The following is a 23,459-nucleotide window of genomic DNA, read 5'->3' as shown; positions in this document are numbered from 1 at the left end:
GTTGCTTCTTCAAGTCACATTGGCACATTTGTTTGTGTTGCTTCTTTTTTAATTGGTTGATCACATTTGCCTATAAGTAGCTGTTGCTTCTATTGTAGCTTTTGATTTTTGGTTGTTGCCACCTAAGTAGGTATTGCTCCTACAAACTAGTTCATAACCTGTATTGCTTATTGCAGTGGACTGCATCGACCCAACCTGCTCAGGCCGCGGGGTGTGTGTGCGAGGAGAGTGCCACTGTGCCATTGGCTGGGGAGGAGCGAGCTGCGAGAATCCCAGGGCTACCTGCTTAGACCAGTGTTCTGGGCATGGGACCTATCAAACTGAGACCGGTGTCTGCTCCTGTGACCCCAACTGGACTGGACATGACTGCTCAACAGGTATTTGGATATTCTTTCATGCTTTTTTCAGTTTACATATGCAGAAAGATCTGCGTGTGTGTATGACCCTACTTTGCCTCCTCTGGGGTTTTCTGTTTAAAGACCGTTTGCAACATGAACTCAACGAATAGATCTTTTGCTGAGCATACATTTTGCCTTTTAATTGTTTTTATTATATATAATTTTTTGCTCTGAACAAGAATGTGAAACCTGTTTCATTGTCTAACTTCCTGTGTCACTTCCTGGTTCTGCTGAGTCACTGTTTGTGGAGTAATAGCTAGTAGACATTACACAGATAAGTCCTCTACATAATGAACTGCTCCTCATACCAAACCCTATTAGAGTCTAAAGGTGCCCATACACGGACCGATTCTAGCTGCCGATATGGGTCCCTTAGACTGATTCGGCAGCTTATCGGCCCGTGTATGGGCACTACCGATGGGCCTGCCCGACCCATATCTATAGGCCCTATAGCCTCATATACAGTGGGGTATGTCAGGGAAGTTCTCAACCTTCCTAATGCCGTGACCCTTTAATACAGTTCCTCATGTTGTGGTGACCCCCAACCATAAAATTATTCCTAAGTCCATCGGAAATATGTGTTTTCCAATGGTCTTAGGCGACCCCTGTGAAAGGGTTGTTCCACCCCCAAAGGGGAACCCCTGCTATAGGGGGAGACTGATATTTTCCATTATTGCTTTAAAAAAATAAACAGTAAAAAAGCAACATTGTCTTATAGTCAAACTACTTTCTGGCTATCCTGGCAACAAGATTGCAGTTGCGGCTGTTCGTTAGACAAAATATCGAGAAGCATTCGAACAAAAATAAAAATATTTCTTCCTTCCGTGCCGTCTTGGAAGCTTTTTTAGAGGTGATTTTCCCTCTAAGGCCTGTTGCGTTTCATCATTGGCAACCTGACAGCCGCATCACGTACTGACCCAGAAGCCACAGATCACTGTATATTCATCCAAGCGGCATGGTTCCAGCTGACTGGCCAGACACTTGCCGTACACGGAGCTGTTGATGGATCAGCATCCGCAAGGCGCGGCCATGTGTCGGCATTCAGCCTGTGTGCCTAATGTATCTTTGTAGACATTGTCATATCTCATTGATCAAAAAAGATGTTGGTGATAAACCAGAGTTCTACTCCTCAGGGCTCTAAACACTGTATATGAAATCCCATGTTCAATGCGTGTCTTGCCCAAGGCCACCCACATACACAGCGTTTTTGGGGAGAAGAGTCTCCAGCGTCCTCCCTCCCTAAAGCCTCTCATTGGAAGGGTGTGAATATCTCCAGAGGAGACATAAACCCTCTGCTAGTTACTGGAGGAAATACCTTTCAGCCAAATGGAGACCACAAGGTCATGTGTCTGGTTTTCGTCAACGGATAAGGAACCAAGAGGCAAAAGGTTAGAGCATGCCACTACTGTACATAAGCCCCGCTATATTAGAAAATTATTTATAGGCCCCATAAATCATGGAACTAATTAGCAAACTGTATCAGGCCATGGAGAAGTCATTGAATTCCCACCGGCGCTCAGGTATTTTAATGGTGAGGAAAAAGAACGTTGAGATTTGGGGTTGGACAAACTCATTGACAACAGGGTATTATTAATAATATGGTGTTATTATTTGCTATCAAATGTTTATACAAAGCTGTAGAGTTGGAGTCCCATAGGCCAGATGTGGCTCTCCAGGGTATTTTGATGGCCCTCTACAGATCTGTGCCCAATAATATCCTTTGAAATGAAACATTCTCTCTCATCCACTCAGCCTATGGGCCAATCAGTCAGACAGTGTACATCATAACCCTTGTTTGTGCACCTTTATAATCTAAACTAACTAGCCCACCATAGAGCAACTGTTTCCCTGTGTCTGTAACATGAACGATGGAAAACACAGAGCAATTTTTGTGGTTTTTCCACTCAAAACATGGAATCAATAGCCCCAAAATCCTCTCAGCCCCCCTCCCCCCTACCACCACATTGCTGGCAGAGCGTTAGGCCTTTTAGGTTGAAGACACACGGAGCTAATAGTAGCAGCTACTTTTTTCACGGCTACTAAACACCAGAAAATCCCCTGCCATAGACAATACTTAGAATTGCCTCTGCTAAAACATACATAACAATATCAGTAAATGATCAGCATTGTCTATTTTAGTAGCGGTGACAAGTAGCTGCTACTGTTAGCTCCACTTGTCTTCACCCTTAGGTTCAGAACCTCTAGCCACATGAAATTGCTATTATTAATGGGTCAGTGACCCTGGAAACCAGAAAGCAAATTGCTTACAATTTCAGTGTGTCGTTCAAACAGCTGTCTGGTTGCTGGGCTGAAATACCCCAATAACTATAGAGCCCTGGAGCAAGAAAGAGTCTTTTAGGGTGAAGACACACAGAGCTACTAGTAGCAGCTACTTGTCACGGCTGCTAAAATAGACAATGCTGATCATTTACTGATAATTGTCTCTGTGTGTGTTTAGCAGAGGCAATTCTCAGTATTGTCTATGGCAGGGGATTTTCTGGAGTTTAGTAGCCATGAGAAAGTAGCTGCTATTAGTAGCTCTGTGTGTCTTCACCCTTAGGGTGAAGACACACGGAGCTACTAGTAGCAGCTACTTGTTGTGGCTACTAAAACATACAATGCTGGTCATTTACTGATAACTGTCTCTATGTGTATTTTAGCAGGCAATTCTCAGTATTGTCCCTGGCAGGGTATTTGTATGTATGTATGTGTATGTATATATTTATTTATAAAGCGCTACTTATGTACGCAGCGCTGTACAGTAGAATACATTAATACAAACAGGGGGTTATTAAGATAATAATAGATAAATACAAAGTACAACAATAAATATAAATAGATACAAGATAAATACAGTTGCAATAAGTTAAGAGTCAAAGACACAAGAGGATGGAGGTCCCTGCCCCGTAGAGCTTACAATCTATATTTTCTGGCATTTAGTAGCTGTAAAGAAGTAGCTGCTACTAGTTGCTCTGTGTGTCTTCACCCTTAAGGGTAATGGAACAGAGGAAGATTAAGTTGCACAAATTGAGACCACTGATTACAATGTTGTCACCTGAAAGCACTTCTTTGAGCTGGTTACCATGTAAGTCAATGGGGCAAGTTGGTTGCTTTGGTGGCCAGTTTTTTGCTGCTTAAAGATGCCCCATGTTCCATTACGCTGAAAAGTAGAGCAGAAGCAGATGATAACGTGTGAATGTACGGGCACTGATTGCCTGTATATTATTCTATTATACACAGAACCAAAATTACGGAACGGAGTAGTCTGCGTTATGATTGCTAACATGCCCAGGCCAATCAATATCTGGCGCCCGCGGTGAATGCACTGGGCCCCCTGTATAAATGAGGACCGTTTAAAGCCATGAAAGGGGAGTAAATTCAGCTCAGTGCTCGCAGGACACGGACGCCACAGGGCCCAAGCAGCATGGGGGGAAATTTATTTGGTTATTTTGTTTGCAGCAGAATTGCAGTTAAAAGAACGAATGGACAATCTCTCCAACTGAAGAGGCAGTAAAATCAATAGTCCCTTACCATGTATTCTAATAAGCTCCAAACCAGAGCAGTCACTTAATAACCCCCTCAGTGCCAGGAGCTTGTCAGTCAGGTCTCTGTCACCAACAAACGGTTATATTAATATAATAATAATAAGTAGTAAAATGGTTTTTATTGTGTACACCAGTCAGACAAGTTGAATAAGAGAATAACAAATTGCAAAGGGATTGCATACTGGCAGATATTAAGGTGGCCATACACGGTGCAATTCGCTCATATGGCGAGGTGGCTAAACAAGCAGATCTTATCCCAATATGCCCACCTATAGTGACCAATATTGGGCTAATTTGATTGTTTGGACCAAGGGCAGGAGGAAACTTTGTGTGACTTCGGCAAACCAAAGTGATGCGTAGGCCTTTCCACCGGTGACTCCTATTGTTGCTCTCGGAGCGGCAGACTCCCCCCATCGGATATACGTGTACCAATAACAATCTTTCCTGTGACCACTGGCGAATCGTCAGATATGGAGGGAGAAACAATATGGATTCTACCTCTACCTGATGATTCCTGCGATATCGGTAGTCATGACGTTCCGCCATACACGCACTGAATATCGTACAAAACTAGGTTCGTTTTCATTAATTATTATTTATAGTTTTTTTAGTTATTCTTCTGTCTCTTTCCAGCTTTTATATGGGGGTCACTGACCCTGGCAGTCAAAAACTATTGCTCTATGAGGCTGCAATTTTCTTGTAACTGTTACTTTTTTTGATTAATTATCTTTCTATGCAGGTCCTCTCCTATTCCAATTCCTGTCTTTTGTTCAACTCATTGCCTGTTTGCTACAGTACATAAGACCCTAACAACCAGATAGTGGTTGAGATACCAAACTGGAGAGCTGCTGGACAAAAAGCTATATAACTGAAAGCTTATAAATATGAAGACCAATTGCAATTTGTTTTAGAATATCAATATCTACTGCCCATCATACCAAAAGTTAATTTAATGGGGTTTTTATACATTAAATATACAGTAGGAAAGTTTTAGGAGCAGTTTTGAGTTTTTTCCCTGCCTCCCCTATATCTGCCATCTTGAAAATGTGGCCAGATCCCCAGAATTGGCATCATTAACTCTTTCATTGCTACGTCACAGAAAGGGAAATTTACATGGGGAGGGGTCATTTTTACGGCACCATGCCTTTAGAGTGGGAAACAAGCACTGGGCAGAATGCCACAGTTGCCTCTGATGATGTCTGATTCCTAATTGGTGGATGCACAAGTGGCCGAATCCCCAGAATTGCCAACATTAACTCTTTCAGTGCTACATCAGAGAAAGGGAAATTTACATGGGGTAATTTTTACAGCACTATGCTTTTATAGTGGGAAACAAGCACTGGGCAGAATGCCACAGTTGCCTCTGATGGTGTCTGATTCCTAATAGGTGACTGCACAAGTGACTCCGGTTCCTAAACAGACCCCTGAGACCAGGGCTTATTGATACTCTTGTTTGGTGCAAACTGTTTACTGATTGCCTCGGGGTTCTCCTGTTCCCTTTGTTTCCCTTAATCATTTTTTGTTATTATTATATTTGGTCTCCCTTTCACCATCTTGTCAGAGAGGTCAAACGCACACTCAGTGGCTCTAATAGGAAATATCAAGCTTCCTTGTGAAGTCAGGCCCTTACAGGGAGCCGGCGTTACGCCAAATCATTGGCCCTTTGCAACGACTGCCAAAGGACAAGTGGGTTTTTTTTTAGATCTGGAAATAGAGACGGGTCAGAAGTCAGTCAGGGCCCCCGGCAGCACTATGAAATATGTGAGAGGCCGCGTATATTTGCTTAGAATGTTCCACCTCCGATAAGTATTGCCTTATTGATCCGGGGAACGGAGGCAGAGAAATGTATGATATATATGTGTGTGGGGACGTGCCGCAGTACAGGAGCCTTCTCAGACAGGAGGCCTATAAAAACAAGACACTGAATAAATAGAAGATTGGATTGGACGCTTGTAAATTCCCCTCTTTTGATGTCCTTTATGCAGAGCCATTGAATTAATAAGGGAGGGGGTCGCTCTCATACATCCATGTCATACAGGCAAACTGCAGGCAATATCTGTATGAAAGGCTGCGGTAAGATTATATTATAAAATCAGATTCTCACACTGCCCAGTAAATCAGTCTGGGGGGGGGCTAGTGGCTTGTGGTGCAAGTCATGTCAAAGAAACCATGGCTTAAATCATTTTCCACAGCTTGATATATAGGCCTCCTATTATTATTATTAACATTTATTTATAAAGCACCAACATATTCCGCAGCGCTGTACAATAAGTTGGTTTCATACACTGGGCATACAGAGTAACATATAAAGCAATCAATAACTGATACAAGAGGGGAGGGGAGCCCTGCCCAAAAGAGCTTACACTCTACAGGGAATTACTGCATTTCATACATTGGGCATACAGAGTAACATATAAAGCAATCAGTAACCAATACAGGAGGGGAAGGGAGCCCTGCCCAAAAGAGCTTACACTCTACAGGGAATTACTGCATTTCATACATTGGGCATACAGAGTAACATATAAAGCAATCAGTAACCGATACAGGAGGGGAAGGGAGCCCTGCCCAAAAGAGCTTACACTCTACAAGGAATTACTGCATTTCATACATTGGGCATACAGAGTAACATATAAAGCAATCAGTAACCGATACAGGAGGGGAAGGGAGCCCTGCCCAAAAGAGCTTACACTCTACAAGGAATTACTGCATTTCATACATTGGGCATACAGAGTAACATATAAAGCAATCAGTAACCGATACAGGAGGGGAAGGGAGCCCTGCCCAAAAGAGCTTACACTCTACAAGGAATTACTGCATTTCATACATTGGGCATACAGAGTAACATATAAAGCAATCAGTAACCGATACAGGAGGGGAAGGGAGCCCTGCCCAAAAGAGCTTACAATCTACAAAGAGTAGTCTTGCACAAGATCTTGGTCATGGGGCAGTTTTGGACAATATTCCCTTGCTTAAAACCATGGCTTCAGAACACACATCAGAAATGCCCTTTTTTACCCCTTTAGAGTCATGTGAAATCATCAACACAGATTATTTTTTTCTTGCCTGTATACATGAGATTTACCCTTATCCCTTGAAAAGTGTAAAATCAAGGGTTTATATGCATTCACATAATGCCAATAGGGGTTCCACCTGGCTGCTATTTTCCGGCGTAACCAGTAAAATACCAGCCCGGGCCAGAGCCGATATTACATATTTACAGGCAATGTATGTGCAGGTAAATTGGTATAATTACCTGTTGTTTTGCCCCCAGCCCACCCCCAATTCCTGCTCACAGGTCAGCCCTCTACTGTCTACAGAAGCCCAATCTGTTCCGCACTACCCCTTTGATGCCATTGCCCTGCCCCTTTTGTGCCCGTTGTATCATAACCCAACCTATTTTGTGTCATTACTCTGCCCCAACCTGACCCACCTCCCCAATACCCTATATTCCTAGTGAAAGGTGGCAACTCTAATTGCCAGACTTGGGTTTTCTTGTCCTTTACCGCTGGGTTATTGCGCTTTGGTGCTGCAACCCATAGCACTAAATCAGAAATTTGGTCCCAGCTGGTTTCTACAGGTAACCGCACAGCAAAAATGTTAGTATAGAAGCCCCACTGTTTGAGGGCAAAACTCCAGAACTCGTTCCACATGCCTTTAGCCTAATTTTAGTAACTTCTCTGTGCCAGCACCGACCCAATGGTGTGTTTCAGTAGAACGGAGTGGCAGGCTAATGGTGCTCAGGGTTAAATATACTGTATTTGGAAAATTACATTTTGTCCACAACAACCTATTGTCTGCCGTTATCTCATTATCTCCTAACTCCCAGTAACTCCCAACAGATGATTTCTAAGCTAATCAGGTCAACACTAATAAGAGAGAATTGAATTGGCTGGCAAAGCAACCAGCGTCGGACTTTTTAATAAGGTAGAAAAGCAGTTTGGGTTTTAAAATGCAATTTTCTCGTATTCCTTCAGCAATTTTAAGCAAAACCTGGGAAATTACTGGTAAATGTCAGCGCACTCTCGCAGATAAAAGGGGCACGTTTTCTCTCATCCTCTCTGGGAATGAAAGCACCCTGCGCAGAACTGTCGAGACGCAGAATAAGTATGGATGTTTTTTGTTCTTAGGTAATATGCTCTATTCTGAGTCAGGGGATTATTAGCAAAATCCACACCCCCTTATATTTATCAGGGGCAAGTAGCACACTACCCTTTGAAAAAAACTAGGGTCCCCAACCTGCTGCATCTGCCAAGAAAGAGTTTTAGCCCCAGTACCAACCCCGTCCCCTACCCATAATGTGGCACAATACAGGAGACCCTGCAACCATTCCGGGGCACCTTTGTTCTAGACCTCCTTCCCCATGGTAACAGAGTCTTCGGTATGGTTGTTATAACACTGCCAGGAGCCATTAAGGACAATTATGTGTTTAGTGAGGAGCAAGGAGGAGGCTAAGATGTAAGAAGACAAGTACAGGCCAAACAGGAACACAGGCGGGCTTACAAAGGCAAGGCAAAAGGTAGTCACTGGCACATTATAAACTGCCATATAAAGGGTACACAGGCACGTAAGTAGCATGGAAAAGTCCCGAGCAAAGCACCAAAGAGGTGCCAAACAGTCTCAAAGTCCAATTACAAGCAGATGGTCAGGGCAAGCAGTGTACAAGCAGACAGGCCATGGGTCAATACTAGAATGATGACCAACAGGAGCACCTACTGTATCTCCTCTGGCACTCCATTTTAAAAGACTCATGCCTGTTTCTCCCTGCCCCTCCTGTAACAAAAGAGATGGGTGAGTCAGATGCAGGTCTATAAATACTGATGCCATTCTGGGTCGGGTTGGGAGAGTTAGGATCAGGTACAGGTTGACTTTTTGTGGAAAAGCACAAGTCACCAGAAGAGAGGCTTCTATCAGTTTTGGAACTATTCAGGTTTATAGGTAAATTCTATGTTACTATATAACAGACTACATAAAGGTGGCCATACATGGGCCGATTGTAGCTGCCGATATGGGTCCCTTAGGCCGATTCAGTAGCTTATTGGCCCATGTAGGGGCAACAACGACTGGTCTGCCCAACTGATATCTGGCCAGATATCGATCAGTCAGGTTAAAAAATTCATTCAGATCAGGGACCGCATTGGCTCGTTGATGTGGTCTCCGAACCGACTTCGCCTGTACCCGTCGTTCTAATTCAATCCGGATTCAGACTGGATTAGCCTGCATTCACCCGATATCGCCCACCCGTAGGTGGAAGTTAGTGGGAGAAGATCCGCTCGCTTGGGGACATCGCCAAGTGAGCAGATCTGAACATGTATGGCCACCTTTAGTCTTTGAAAACCACTGGTGGAGAATACCCCCTGTGTGATTGGCTTTTGTTTATCTCACAGCCACGATTTATCCCTTGGGTAAAAAAAATAACACCAAACCTGTTTGTGTCGTCTCGACCATGAAGGCAATTTGCCCAAACAGACAGTGCAGCTTTTTGCCCACACACACCGGCCATACACAAACTCCATTGGCCCACAAAGAGTAAATGCGATCGGAGTATCAGGTTAACAAGTTACAAAACCGACTTGGCCATTTTATCAATGATTTATTCCTCCATTGTTTTCACACTTAACCAGTTTTTTAATTAAATATGACTTCTGTATCATTCAACTAAGCAGATCCCCCACCGCCCCACGAATCCCTTTGGAAGTGCCGGGCACAAAAGCCTCGGCGTGACAGAATTAGAAAGCAAATACGTGAATCAATCAAGGGAGACCTTTACAATCCATGTCCGTCCCTTCTCTTCCGACTCCTTTTTCCTCTTGTTTTATAATCTGCTTATAAGATTCTTATTGTTGGAATGGATTAGTGTCACGGTCCGGAGGAATTCTTTCTTTTTTCACCGCGCCGGGATGGGGGGGCTATTCAAGTGTAACGACATTCGTCTCCAGCCAAAGATGTAGGAGGAAACGTGCAAGTGATACCAGTGTGTACATAAGGACAGATGCATGGGATTTTTTTTATTCTAATAAAGCCTTGAAAAGCTTTTTTTTCAGTTGTAAATGTGCAATAATTTGAGGGATATTTACCTGCAAATAAAACCCAGCCGAATGTTTTTACAGAGCACTAGCAACTGAAGAAAAGCCTTTCTTTATTTCCAGAGCTGGGAAAGAGTTGATGAATTCTATCATGTGCAGGAAGCCATTGCAAGGCTCCGCCCCCAGGTTTGATGTCCAAGTGAGGAGAGGATGTGTCTGAAGCAATACATGTAATTAATGCAGGCCTTCGTATGAGACCAGAAGAGATGGGATGAGTGATTTTAAACAGGGGTGCTTTCTCACTTGGTACACACCGCCCCCCCCCCTCCATTGTGTCTTTTCTGCTAATGGAACTTCCCATTTCCACTTGTGGTAAAAGGGTGTCATTTTTTATTCAAACGCATTTCGCTATATGCATTCTTCCACCCCTTCACATTCGATTCCTGCAATTTATAATTGAATATATCCTCGCCGGACACAACAGTATAGGCTGGGGCGGAAAATAGGGGCAAATTCATCACATTTCTCTGTCGTTACAAACTATATGTAACCCCCATTTGGCTATAAAATAGTCAAAACCCAAGCTAGTGTAGGTATTAGAGCATGGGGTACATACGACTCTCTTGGACAGGATGGGCTTTCACTAGATGGAAGAGACCTGCGGAGTGGGGTGTAGGGTAACTACAACTCACTGTAGCTGTGTGCAGTGCAGATTGGCAAAGATGGACGCCAGAAGGTTCTTGCAGTTGAACAATAGAACTGCTTTATTGTCAAAGAAAATCGATAATGCAGGGTTATTGCAATATACTCACATACAGATAGGATATATTTGTATATATTTGCAAAGAGTGGATGCGCACAGGTTTATCCCACCTCCTTTAGAGTCTGGGCAGGGTTAATGCACCTGGTCAGCTTGGCATCCCCTTTGGATAGATACCTCAGTCCTCAGGTTGAATACCCCTAGCTTGAGAGTCCTACAGCCGACTGTGGATCAGGGTTTAGATACTGCCTGTCTCCTATGTCTTAACCGTGGCCCTATGCTGAGGCAACATTGCCTGTATGGAAGGGTACTTCCAGCTACTTTCCTTGGTGGAGCCGAAACTGCTCTTGCTTCCTTCCCTCTCTATCTCACTTTCCTAGAAAGTGCTCTACAAGAGTAACTATCTTACTGGTCCTCGTTCACGTCGTCCCTGTCCCCGACTTCACTAGAGTGGATGATAACTCTGGGGCAATTAGGCTTTACTGGAGCCTATTCTGATCCCAGGCTCAGTGCCTTCACCTTAGACACAGCGGCAGCCAAAGAGGAAGCCACACCTCCTTGCTAAACACTATATGAGTTTGCAAGAGGTGTGGTGAACCCAAATAAACCAATAAGGCATAGATAAAGGGTGAACTAGATACATGGGTCTTTGCCCAGTAACAGCAGAAATAAGGATGTGGTAGGGTTTAAAGCCATAGGAGCAGATTAACCCTATGGGTCCCTACATATATTTACCTCACAGTTTTCCTGAAACTCTGCCAGTTCTCTGTAGTTGCATGTTAGCAAAGTGGCCTACCAAATAACACAATTTTTAAAATGTTTTTTTTTTATTTTTTGTATACAAATAAGTGGTCCATTCCATTATTCTGGCCTGCAGACGGATGCCAAGATACCGGTCGCTCCCATCCCATGTTTTCATATCACAGTGATGATCTGAGCTCTGTAATGTGTGCATTTATAGAAGATTTAACAACACTGGACCTTAGTCTTCTGCTTTATGGACGATCCCTTGGTGCCGGTTACGCAAAACGCAATGCCTGATCCATTCTTTATTGCATTCACAAGTCTAGGAATTATCTGCTCCGCCACAAATTCTCAGACCGAATTATTTTTATCCCCTCAATGAACAGAAGATTTATTCCGAGTAGTGCCGGCTAGCTTGGAAACGAAGCGGTTAACATTTTTATATCTGCTGAGCTCGTCCCTTCCCTAACAAATCCTATATGTCTGCGCTGTTTCAGAACCTGCGGCTGCTCTTCCCATCTGTAATCAATCAGAAAAAGAATTTATGTGTAGGTTTTTGGAGAAAAAGTATGTTTAAAAAAGAACTGTGCATTCCTATTTTATACATTTTCGTTTTTACATTGTTTACGTTGAGCCACCATTTTCTGATGTTGTTTATGTCGCTCACTGATCGGAAATGCAACAGGAAGTGAGTGTGGTAATAAAAGACACAAGTCTGCCTGGTGTAACCTAGCATGGTTGTGTACCTTGGTTTCTGTGTGACCACGGTGCCTCATACGGGCCAAAAGGGTAGACTTTAGTTCTATAGTTTCTCTATATGGTATTATCCAATGGCACACTTAGCCACCATTGTTATATTTTATAGTCTTAAGGCCCCCCATACACGGGCCGATTTTTTACTGTCAAACGACCGATTCCCGAACGATCCGATACTATCGTTAAGTTATCGTATAGTTGATGGTGTGCAAACGATCGTCGGCCCACTAATCCACCCGACATTATCGCCCCCAAAACCGATCGGCCAGGTTTAAAAATTTTAGTCGTTTGATGATAAAATCTGCCAGTTGGTGTGAGTGTCAGACATTTGTCTTCGAACGATTGTTCTCTGCGCATGTCATGATTGCCAGCAGCGGAAGTCACATAAATAAATAAATACCGCTTCCGCCACGACATTGGATCATACGTAGATGTACGATCGTACGTATTTTACGATAATGATACGATGAAATCTTTTGCAAATTATCGTTGCCCGTGGATGGCATATCGTATGGAAACCCGATCGCCATACGATCGTTGGTCGATATAATCGTTCGTCGCACAACGAGTGAAATCGCCTCGTGTATGGGGACCTTTACTTATAATCACCTGACAGGAAATGGAGGCTCAATCTGTAACAGGAAGTGAGTGTGGTAATAAAAGACACAAGTCTGCCTGGTGTAACCTAGCATGTTTGTGTACCTTGGTTTCTGTGTGACCACAGTGCCTCATATGGGCCAAAAGGGCAGACTTTAGTTCTATAGTTTCTCTATATGGTATTATCCAATGGCACACTTAGCCACCATTGTTATATTTTATAGTCTTAAGGCCCCCCATACACGGGCCGATTTTTTACTGTCAAACGACCGATTCCCGAACGATCCGATACTATCGTTAAGTTATCGTATAGTTGATGGTGTGCAAACGATCGTCGGCCCACTAATCCACCCGACATTATCGCCCCAAAAAACCGATCGGCCAGGTTTAAAAATTTTAGTCGTTTGATGATAAAATCTGCCAGTTGGTGTGAGTGTCAGACATTTGTCTTCGAACGATTGTTCTCTGCGCATGTCATGATTGCCAGCAGCGGAAGTCACATAAATAAATAAATACCGCTTCCGCCACGACATTGGATCATACGTAGATGTACGATCGTACGTATTTTACGATAATGATACAATGAAATCTTTTGCAAATTATCGTTGCCCGTGGATGGCATATCGTATGGAAACCCGATCGCCATACGATCGTTTGTCGATATAATCGTTCCTCGCACAACGAGTGAAATCGCCTCGTGTATGGGGACCTTTACTTATTAATCACCTGACAGGAAATGGAGGCTCAATCTGTAACAGGAAGTGAGTGTGGTAATAAAAGAAACAGGTCTGCCTGGTGTAACCTAGCATGTTTGTGTGCCCTTGGTTTCTGTGTGACCACGGTGCCTCATATGGGCCAAAAGGGCAGACTTTAGTTCTATAGTTGCTCTATATGGTATTATCCAATGGCACACTTAGCAACCATTGTTATGTTTTATAGTCTTACTTATTGATCACCTGCCAGGAAATGAAGGCTCTAGGAAGACACAGACCATAAAAGATACAGCTTTGTTCATTCATTGGCTGGTGTAAGCTAGTATTAATGCGTGCCCATGGATTTGTGTGTGACCACAGAGCCTCATACAAGCCAGAGGGATGGACTTTAGTACTTGAAATGGCAGATTTTGTATATAAGATGTGGCACATATTATAAACTTGTGTGTTTTACAAAAAAAAGATTTATTTACATATGTGTTGTCACCTTTCCGCCCATCAAAAACCAGGCAGTGACATCATGGGTAGGGTGGCAACCAATATACAGTACTCACAGTGTTACCTTAAGGGTGAAGACACACAGGGCTACTAGTAGCAGCTACTTGCTCATAACTACTAAAGACCAGAAAATCCCCTGCCATAGACAATACTGAGAATTGCCTCTGCTAAAACACACGTAGAGACAGTTATCAGTAAATGATCAGCATTGTCTGTTTTAGTAGCCATGACAAGTAGCTGCTACTAGTAGCTCTGTGTGTCCACCCAAAATGCCATCCCACAGGGTAGAATGTAAATTGTTGTGGGATGTCCAGGCCCGGATTTGTGGAAAGGCCACAAAGGCCCGGGCCTAGGGCGGTACAAATTGGGGGGCGGCATGCCGCCCCGCCGCACCAAAATATTTAAGTTTTTTGTCATATACGGAGCAATGGGGACCTCTCCCCCATTGCTCCGTATGCGATTGAAAAGGCTGCGCATGCGCGATCGCGAGTTCACGCATGCGTGGGGGTGTGAGCGCCGGTTGCGCATGCGCGCGGGGTGGGAGGGGCTTGGGGAGGGCGACGGACAGGGGGCGGCCTCGGGGCGTCATATGCGGCCCTGGGGATGTCATATGCGGCAACTTCGTCAAATCGCGCCGCCACGAATACCATCCCACTGGCAATTTACATTCTCACTGGTGGGATGGCATTTTGGGGAGATTAGTCGCCCACGAACTTGATGGACGTATGTCTTTTTTCAACCCAACTTACTATGTTACTATGACAAGGAAGATTTGTCGCGCAGTGACTAATGTCCCTGTGTGTCACAGCCCTAAAGGAGAAGGAAAGGTTTAATCAATGGGGTGGGGGGGGTGCCAAAATGTTAGGCACCTCCCAGTAATTGTAATCACTTACCTGATATCCCGGGTCGGTGATCTTGTTAGCAGAAACCTGCACCGGCCCGGGGTACCTGCAGCCCCCACTGATTATACCTTGCCTTCTCCTTTAATCCCATGTTTATCTTTTGTATATTTCCTTCAGATCAATAATAAATTAGAAGAGCTAAATAGGTTTCAGAAACAAAGGAACTGGGGCTGAAATAATTGCTTGGTTCATTTATATATATGTAAATATTTTAATCTTTGCCCCTCCTGTCCCACAGAGATCTGTGCCGCAGATTGCGGCGGGCACGGTATGTGCATCGGAGGAAGCTGTCGCTGTGATGAAGGCTGGATGGGCACCGCCTGCGATCAACGAGCTTGCCACCCGCGCTGCAACGAGCACGGAACGTGCAGGGACGGAAAGTGTGAATGCAGCCCTGGGTGGAACGGAGAGCATTGCACTATTGGTAGGAGGGTTACCCTGACTGATCTCTCAGAGTAACAAGGATGGGGAGGAGGATGCATGCTTTTATAGAGTTGCTGGGATGGGCTGCCTCTAGGAGCATGTGCGCTTTGTACTGGGTTATGACATCATACATGCATCACATGGGAACATGACAAAATGTCCTTTCATTTGGTGATCAGATGCCCCTTGTTATTGGAGAATTCATAGTCTGTTTATTGGAGATTTTGGAAAATTCTTTTTACTTAAGAATTATTGCACGTTCTGTAATGTCTGTGTCATTACCGCCCTTGTATATTAGCTGTGCATAAACTTAATTCCAAGCTATCAGTGTTGGTAGCAGTAGCCTTGGTGGCACCTCACCTCGAGCGAGCTTGACTCTGTTTTTGCATGAATAATCCGAAATTTTAGTATTAGAATGATCTATATACAGTGGAGGAAATAATGATTTGACCCCTCACTGATTTTGTAAGTTTGTCCAATGACAAAGAAATGAAAAGTCTCAGAACAGTATCATTTCAATGGTAGGTTTATTTTAACAGTGGCAGATAGCACATCAAAAGGAAAATCGAAAAAATAACTTTAAATAAAAGATAGCAACTGATTTGCATTTCATTGAGTGAAATAAGTTTTTGAACCCCTACCAACCATTAAGAGTTCTGGCTCCCACAGAGTGGTTAGACACTTCTACTCAATTAGTCAACCTCATTAAGGACACCTGTCTTAACTAGTCACCTGTATAAAAGACACCTGTCCACAGAATCAATCAATCAAGCAGACTCCAAACTCTCCAACATGGGAAAGACCAAAGAGCTGTCCAAGGATGTCAGAGACAAAATTGTAGACCTGCACAAGGCTGGAATGGGCTACAAAACCATTAGCAAGAAGCTGGGAGAGAAGGTGACAACTGTTGGTGCGATTGTTCGAAAATGGAAGGAGCACAAAATGACCATCAATCGACCTCGCTCTGGGGCTCCACGCAAGATCTCACCTCGTGGGGTGTCAATGATTCTGAGAAAGGTGAAAAAGCATCCTAGAACTACACGGGAGGAGTTAGTTAATGACCTCAAATTAGCAGGGACCACAGTCACCAAGAAAACCATTGGAAACACATTACACCGCAATGGATTAAAATCCTGCAGGGCTCGCAAGGTCCCCCTGCTCAAGAAGGCACATGTGCAGGCCCGTCTGAAGTTTGCCAATGAACACCTGAATGATTCTGTGAGTGACTGGGAGAAGGTGCTGTGGTCTGATGAGACCAAAATAGAGCTCTTTGGCATTAACTCAACTCGCTGTGTTTGGAGGAAGAAAAATGCTGCCTATGACCCCCAAAACACCGTCCCCACCGTCAAGCATGGGGGTGGAAACATTTTGCTTTGGGGGTGTTTTTCTGCTAAGGGCACAGGACAACTTATTCGCATTAACGGGAAAATGGACGGAGCCATGTATCGTGAAATCCTGAACGACAACCTCCTTCCCTCTGCCAGGAAACTGAAAATGGGTCGTGGATGGGTGTTCCAGCACAACAATCACCCAAAACATACAGCAAAGGCAACAAAGGAGTGGCTCAAGAAGAAGCACATTAAGGTCATGGAGTGGCCTAGTCAGTCTCCGGACCTTAATCCAATAGAAAACCTATGGAGGGAGCTCAAGCTCAGAGTTGCACAGAGACAGCCTCGAAACCTTAGGGATTTAGAGATGATCTGCAAAGAGGAGTGGGACCAACATTCCTCCTAAAATGTGCGCAAACTTGCTCATCAATTACAAGAAACGTTTGACCTCTGTGCTTGCAAACAAGGGTTTTTCCACTAAGTATTAAGTCTTTTTTTGTTAGAGGGTCAAAAACTTATTTCACTCAATGAAATGCAAATCAGTTGCTATCTTTTATTTAAAGTTATTTTTTCGATTTTCCTTTTGATGTGCTATCTGCCACTGTTAAAATAAACCTACCATTGAAATGATACTGTTCTGAGACTTTTCATTTCTTTGTCATTGGACAAACTTACAAAATCAGTGAGGGGTCAAATAATTATTACCTCCACTGTATATCAGAGAGGTCAACCTGTGGCTCCTCAACTTTCTTAACAGCTAGAAGGCCACAGTTGCGGTGGCAGTCGAGTGGTTGGCCATTCTGTCTACATTACATCACAGTGCATATTAGTTTGTTTTTGAGTGTCGGAAATAAAGGGAAACTACAATCTATTTGTAAGGGTAACGTTGCCTAAAGCAATTTGGGTGTATAAGCTTTGTTTTATACAGAGGTGTGTTCCACCCATATGTCTTGTTTTACATTTAGTATTTTATCGTCGTTCTGTTTATATTTTTATTACAAGCTGTTGTAGCTGTACATATTTTCTGATTGGATACAGGTTCTCAGGTTGGCTCAAGGTTGGTCTTACCCTGTGAATGTTTGAATGATCTACAAGTTGGTTCAAAACCAAGTACAAATCATTAATTACCAGCTGAATAGTGGATATATTTTGGAGAATTTGGGGGAGAATGTTCCCTTTTCCTTGTTATATTTCAACAAAGCAGAGTTAAGAGACGTCAATGGAGAAAACAACCCTAATAGACTGTTAAGCTGATCCTACACAGCTGATATTGCTTTCTAATTTATTTGGCAGTATTTTGGCCCATGTATGAGGGTCAAAAAACATTCACAACCACTATCTGGTAGTTATTGATATTGATCAGGTTGGCTGGTTGGTAAATCACATTGGGCAAGGAAGTATCCATTTCCCCTCATGTGATCTGATATTTTTGCCCCAAATGACCAGATTATTGTAATGCAAAGAGTGGGGTTGATCTCAACTACTAGTTGTATCCTAAAGCTGAATTGTGTATCAAGGGACAAATTGATCACTACTACTTGTAATGGTGCAGGTTGCTTCCCAGGGGTACCCGCATAAAGCACTGCAATGTTACCCAATTTGAGATTCTTTGCCCAAAACCAGGCTGTTGCCCAATTATACAGTATTACCTACTTACAGCTTACAGGCGGACTGTCATGGCAGATCAACAGCGGCTGCAGAGATGCATATCAGATAGCCCTGAAATGAGTCTCTTAAAATCATCATTTATAGTAACCCTAACACTTGCTGGGGTGTTGCTTCAGCAACAATTGAACAGCTTTGAATCTCCCTTTGTTTTAAGGTAAAAGCTGGAAGGCCACTGTTTTACATGTCCCTGATTTATGGGATGAGGCTTGTAAAATGTAAAATGTAGTGAGAGAATTCCGAGTCCAGGTTCAGTCACATATATTGGTATTAAAACCACATGCTATTACTCAGGGCTGTGCTCTAGCTTTAGCATGTGGTCTTTTCAGATGGGAAACATTATGGAGTGAAGACCGATGTATTTTTTTATTGGTAAGAAACACCCATTCTGGCCAAAAACAGCCTTGTGAAACTCACACAATGACAGCCATAGACCTGCAACTCATCCCTTTAGTATCTTCCATACAGATAAAACCAAGCTAGACCACCCATGTCAAGGTGATAGACTCATTGCCCAAACTCCATGACAGAGCATTTGTGGAACCTCTTATTCGATAAGCAATTTATGTTGGCAGTGTTCCCGCAGCCATAGGAAGACTTTTGTAGCTTTTTTTTTAATGGGACCCAGATTAAATCTGGGTTTCAGCCTTGGTACCCAATACTGAGGATAGAATTAATAACCTAACTCATTTAACTACTATTGGCTATAAATCAATGAGAATATTGGGGACCCAAACAACATGGGGATCTAAATATGGGTGCCAACCCCTTGGTTAAAAATTACTGGTGTAAAGAAACAGTCATAGACCTACAATTCATCCCTTTAGCATCTTCTATTGATAAAGCGAAGCTCAACAACCATGCAAGGGTGATACACTGGCTCCATGACAGAGTTCATCTGATTTTTTACGTTAGACATATTCCACAGATCTAAAATGTAACCTAATCATATATATATTAATCATAATCATGTTACGACAGAGGGGGCAATTGCCCAAGGTGTTGAGGCGAGGCATCTAGACTTCTTCCATAGAACATCATCGTCAGCTGTATTTTTTGTTAAAGAACATCTGAAGTTTGCTTTCTGACCTACAGTAGTCCTGTCCTCAAACATTTCTCTGTCTTACCCAACATATATCATTTTATTGCCAAACAGATAAGCCGTAGGACTCTTTCATTTGATTGAAAGGGGGGGGGGGGACAGCAATGTTATAGGTGGTCCTTAATTCAGCAGTTGAGAAATAGTGTCCATTCGTTTTGTCATTGCAATACCCCATTGCACCTACTTTGGCCAAGAGTCAATGTGGCCAAACACTAATCAACGCCCAACACAATGTGTTGAACATTGATATGGGAAATGGCATAACTTTTTAATGAATAGTCTCCTAGAAATGGAACACCTCTCATTGGAATCCGCTAGCTGTACATATATATACTTTATATATAACACGGTGCTATGACGCCCATTAACTCCTTCATTTAGAAGCGAGGGCTGTTAGCAGCTGAAAGATTACCAGCAGGCCTAATACATTGCCTTCCTAAATCGTGCATATTCTGTGACCTTGTAAACTTTATTACCTAAAGAATTGGCTCAATAAATTTATTGAATCTAAAAACAATTCGGCAAAGTCATAAACGTCAATGAGAGCAGAATAGAACGATGCGAATGGAAAGTCATAAAGTCAGTAATATTGGCACAGATGAAAGGACATTGACTCGGAATGATATTAAGCGTTGCGGTAAGCGTTTTCCCTTGTCCTTGTTTAATGTCTACCTGCATGGCATCCCTCCATTTCTGTTGAATCTTTATATGTCTTGTGTCATTGCCTAGTCTGCTTTCCTAGTCGAAAAAAAAAAATCTAATGTCCCATTGCTCTTCAGCTTAATGCCTCCATAATGCTTTTATATGCACAAGGAACATTCATACTGAGGGATTATACAAGCAAGCATCTGGACTTGAGATCTATCAAAGTACTATAGGTGTTCTGCAGCTACATGGCCAACATTTCTTTCAATTCGCTAGCCCACAGCAGCCAATCAGATCTTTGCTTTCAACATTCCAAGTGCTGAAGGCCAGTCAACACAAACTCATGAAGTGGGCTACAGTTCTGGGGCCACAGAGACTTTTGCACGCAGTTATATTGTTCTCCCCAAAGAGTGACTGGCTCTATAAAAAAAATATTTTATATAATCACATGACTAGTTAGTCTTTCAACATCTAAGAAATGTAAATTGTATTTCATTGGCTGCTAAACAGGCATCAGGCACATATAAAGAGATACCATTGTAGGCATTAGTCAAGGTGGGCATAGTAGCCACACTGCAGCTATAATGGAATACCTATACTGGCAAATGTTTTTCTACCTATGCCCTCCCTCAACCATAGCAGCTATCTATGTACCCAGGTCAGGTTATGACCCCCTGGTTTTCCCATTATAGGAGACATTTGAGGGAAATTAGGGTGGCTGTGCCCATACAAATAAAAAATAATGAATTCTTCATAGAAAACAACCAAGATGGAAATACTATATATAGATCACTGATAAATATTTTAATAGATATATAGAAACAAGGGTGGCCCTTCTGGATAAACGGGGTATTTGCTTTGTGATACCATTGGATACATTTGTGCTGCATCTGGCGCCCATCTCTAGTGATCTCAATAGACCCTCCCTTTGATGTATAGAATTTAGTGGCCAATGAAGTGCAGTGAGGCAAAAAGGATTCTGGACAAATATGAAAACGAATATACTATCTTTATACACAGAGGATAAAAATGTAAGTAAATGACTCCAGATGCTTGCAGTGATTATCCCCATTTGCAGCCAAGGGATGGGGAACATTGTTTCACACAGAACCTTCACAGGTCGGCAAAACGTTCCCTAAAAGAATCTAAAACAAATTCTATCTTTTTAGGTCATCCCAGTTTATAATTTAATATATGCACTCACAATTATATTGGAACTATCCAGATTTCATAATATTCCATATCTAAAACCCGATGTTGAGTTGTTTAGTCCTTAAGGTCTCAAAATCCTGCATTGGTAATGGTAATAAATTGTTGGTTTCAGATAGGATCTGTGCCACTGTGACAGAATGCTCTGTTATACAGATAGCTAGAATCTCAGCCATAAAGCAGGGCAGGACTGCTGCTTACAATGGGGGGGGGATCAGATAGGATCTGTGCCACTGTGACAGAATGTTCTGTTATACAGATAGCTAGAATCTCAGCCATAAAGCAGGGCAGGACTGCTGCTTACAATGGGGGGATCAGATAGGATCTGTGCCACTGTGACAGAATGCTCTGTTATACAGATAGCTAGAATCTCAGCCATAAAGCAGGGCAGGACTGCTGCTTACAATGGGGGGGATCAGATAGGATCTGTGCCACTGTGACAGAATGCTCTGTTATACAGATAGCTAGAATCTCAGCCATAAAGCAGGGCAGGACTGCTGCTTACAATGGGGGGGATCAGATAGGATCTGTGCTACTGTGACAGAATGCTCTGTTATACAGATAGCTAGAATCTCAGCCATAAAGCAGGGCAGGACTGCTGCTTACAATGGGGGGATTAGATAGGATCTGTGCCACTGTGACAGAATGCTCTGTTATACAGATAGCTAGAATCTCAGCCATAAAGCAGGGCAGGACTGCTGCTTACAATGGGGGGATTAGATAGGATCTGTGCCACTGTGACAGAATGCTCTGTTATACAGATAGCTAGAATCTCAGCCATAAAGCAGGGCAGGACTGCTGCTTACAATGGTAAGGATCAGATAGGATCTGTGCCACTGTGACAGAATGCTCTGTTATACAGATAGCTAGAATCTCAGCCATAAAGCAGGCCAGGACTGCTGCTTACAATGGGGGGGATCAGATAGGATCTGTGCCACTGTGACAGAATGCTCTGTTATACAGATAGCTAGAATCTCAGCCATAAAGCAGGGCAGGACTGCTGCTTACAATGGGGGGGGGATCAGATAGGATCTGTGCCACTGTGACAGAATGCTCTGTTATACAGATAGCTAGAATCTCAGCCATAAAGCAGGGCAGGACTGCTGCTTACAATGGGGGGATCAGATAGGATCTGTGCCACTGTGACAGAATGCTCTGTTATACAGATAGCTAGAATCTCAGCCATAAAGCAGGGCAGGACTGCTGCTTACAATGGGGGGGGATCAGATAGGATCTGTGCCACTGTGACAGAATGCTCTGTTATACAGATAGCTAGAATCTCAGCCATAAAGCAGGGCAGGACTGCTGCTTACAATGGGGGGATCAGATAGGATCTGTGCCACTGTGACAGAATGCTCTGTTATACAGATAGCTAGAATCTCAGCCATAAAGCAGGGCAGGACTGCTGCTTACAATGGTAAGGATCAGATAGGATCTGTGCCACTGTGACAGAATGCTCTGTTATACAGATAGCTAGAATCTCAGACATAAAGCAGGGCAGGACTGCTGCTTACAATGGGGGGATCAGATAGGATCTGTGCCACTGTGACAGAATGCTCTGTTATACAGATAGCTAGAATCTCAGCCATAAAGCAGGGCAGGACTGCTGCTTACAATGGGGGGATCAGATAGGATCTGTGCCACTGTGACAGAATGCTCTGTTATACAGATAGCTAGAATCTCAGCCATAAAGCAGGGCAGGACTGCTGCTTACAATGGTAAGGATCAGATAGGATCATGCCCCTATCAGGTGTCCTTATTTCCAATTAAAGGCCAAGTGAAGCAGTGAGGGTTATGGAAGGTCCTGTGGGCTGATCCCTGTGCATGTTCTCTGTTCCATCCACTCGGTGCTGCCTGAGCCAAAACTACTTCTTCTCCATTAATGTTCAATCCTCTTCTTTCCCTTTGTGCTTCGTAGCCCCTGCACAGCCGGCTAGTAGCCAGCACTTATTCAACCCTACCTTAAATGTCCTGTCTTTTATTCCCCAAGCTCACTATCTGGATAAGGTAGTGAAAGGTACTGTATTGGTCTTCCTTCCTTATTCTCCTATTGTCTTTGTGCCACACGGAACTTTATGGATATTCTTTCATCTGCGCACAGCAAATTAATGAGAAAATGTATTGATTTTCTTTTTTTTCGTAGCCGTTTAT

At 43.2% G+C, this 23,459-nt stretch overlaps 1 protein-coding gene across 5 annotated transcripts in view; it reads left to right on the top strand.

The window, feature by feature from the left end:
- Window positions 1-23,459, top strand: part of tenm4 (teneurin transmembrane protein 4) — an 811,512-nt gene that overhangs the window by 715,742 nt on the left and 72,311 nt on the right. For all 5 annotated transcript variants that reach the window (XM_031895585.1, XM_031895582.1, NM_001102688.1 and 2 more), the window contains 2 exon segments: window positions 177-377; window positions 15,175-15,360. In XM_031895585.1, coding sequence (XP_031751445.1) covers window positions 177-377; window positions 15,175-15,360 — 387 coding nt within the window.

The sequence above is a fragment of the Xenopus tropicalis genome, chromosome 2 (genome assembly GCF_000004195.4).
Source record: "Xenopus tropicalis strain Nigerian chromosome 2, UCB_Xtro_10.0, whole genome shotgun sequence".
In the NCBI taxonomy this organism is placed as follows: domain Eukaryota; kingdom Metazoa; phylum Chordata; class Amphibia; order Anura; family Pipidae; genus Xenopus; species Xenopus tropicalis.
Note: the sequence above shows the minus strand (reverse complement) of the source record. Positions and strands in the feature narration are given on the sequence as shown.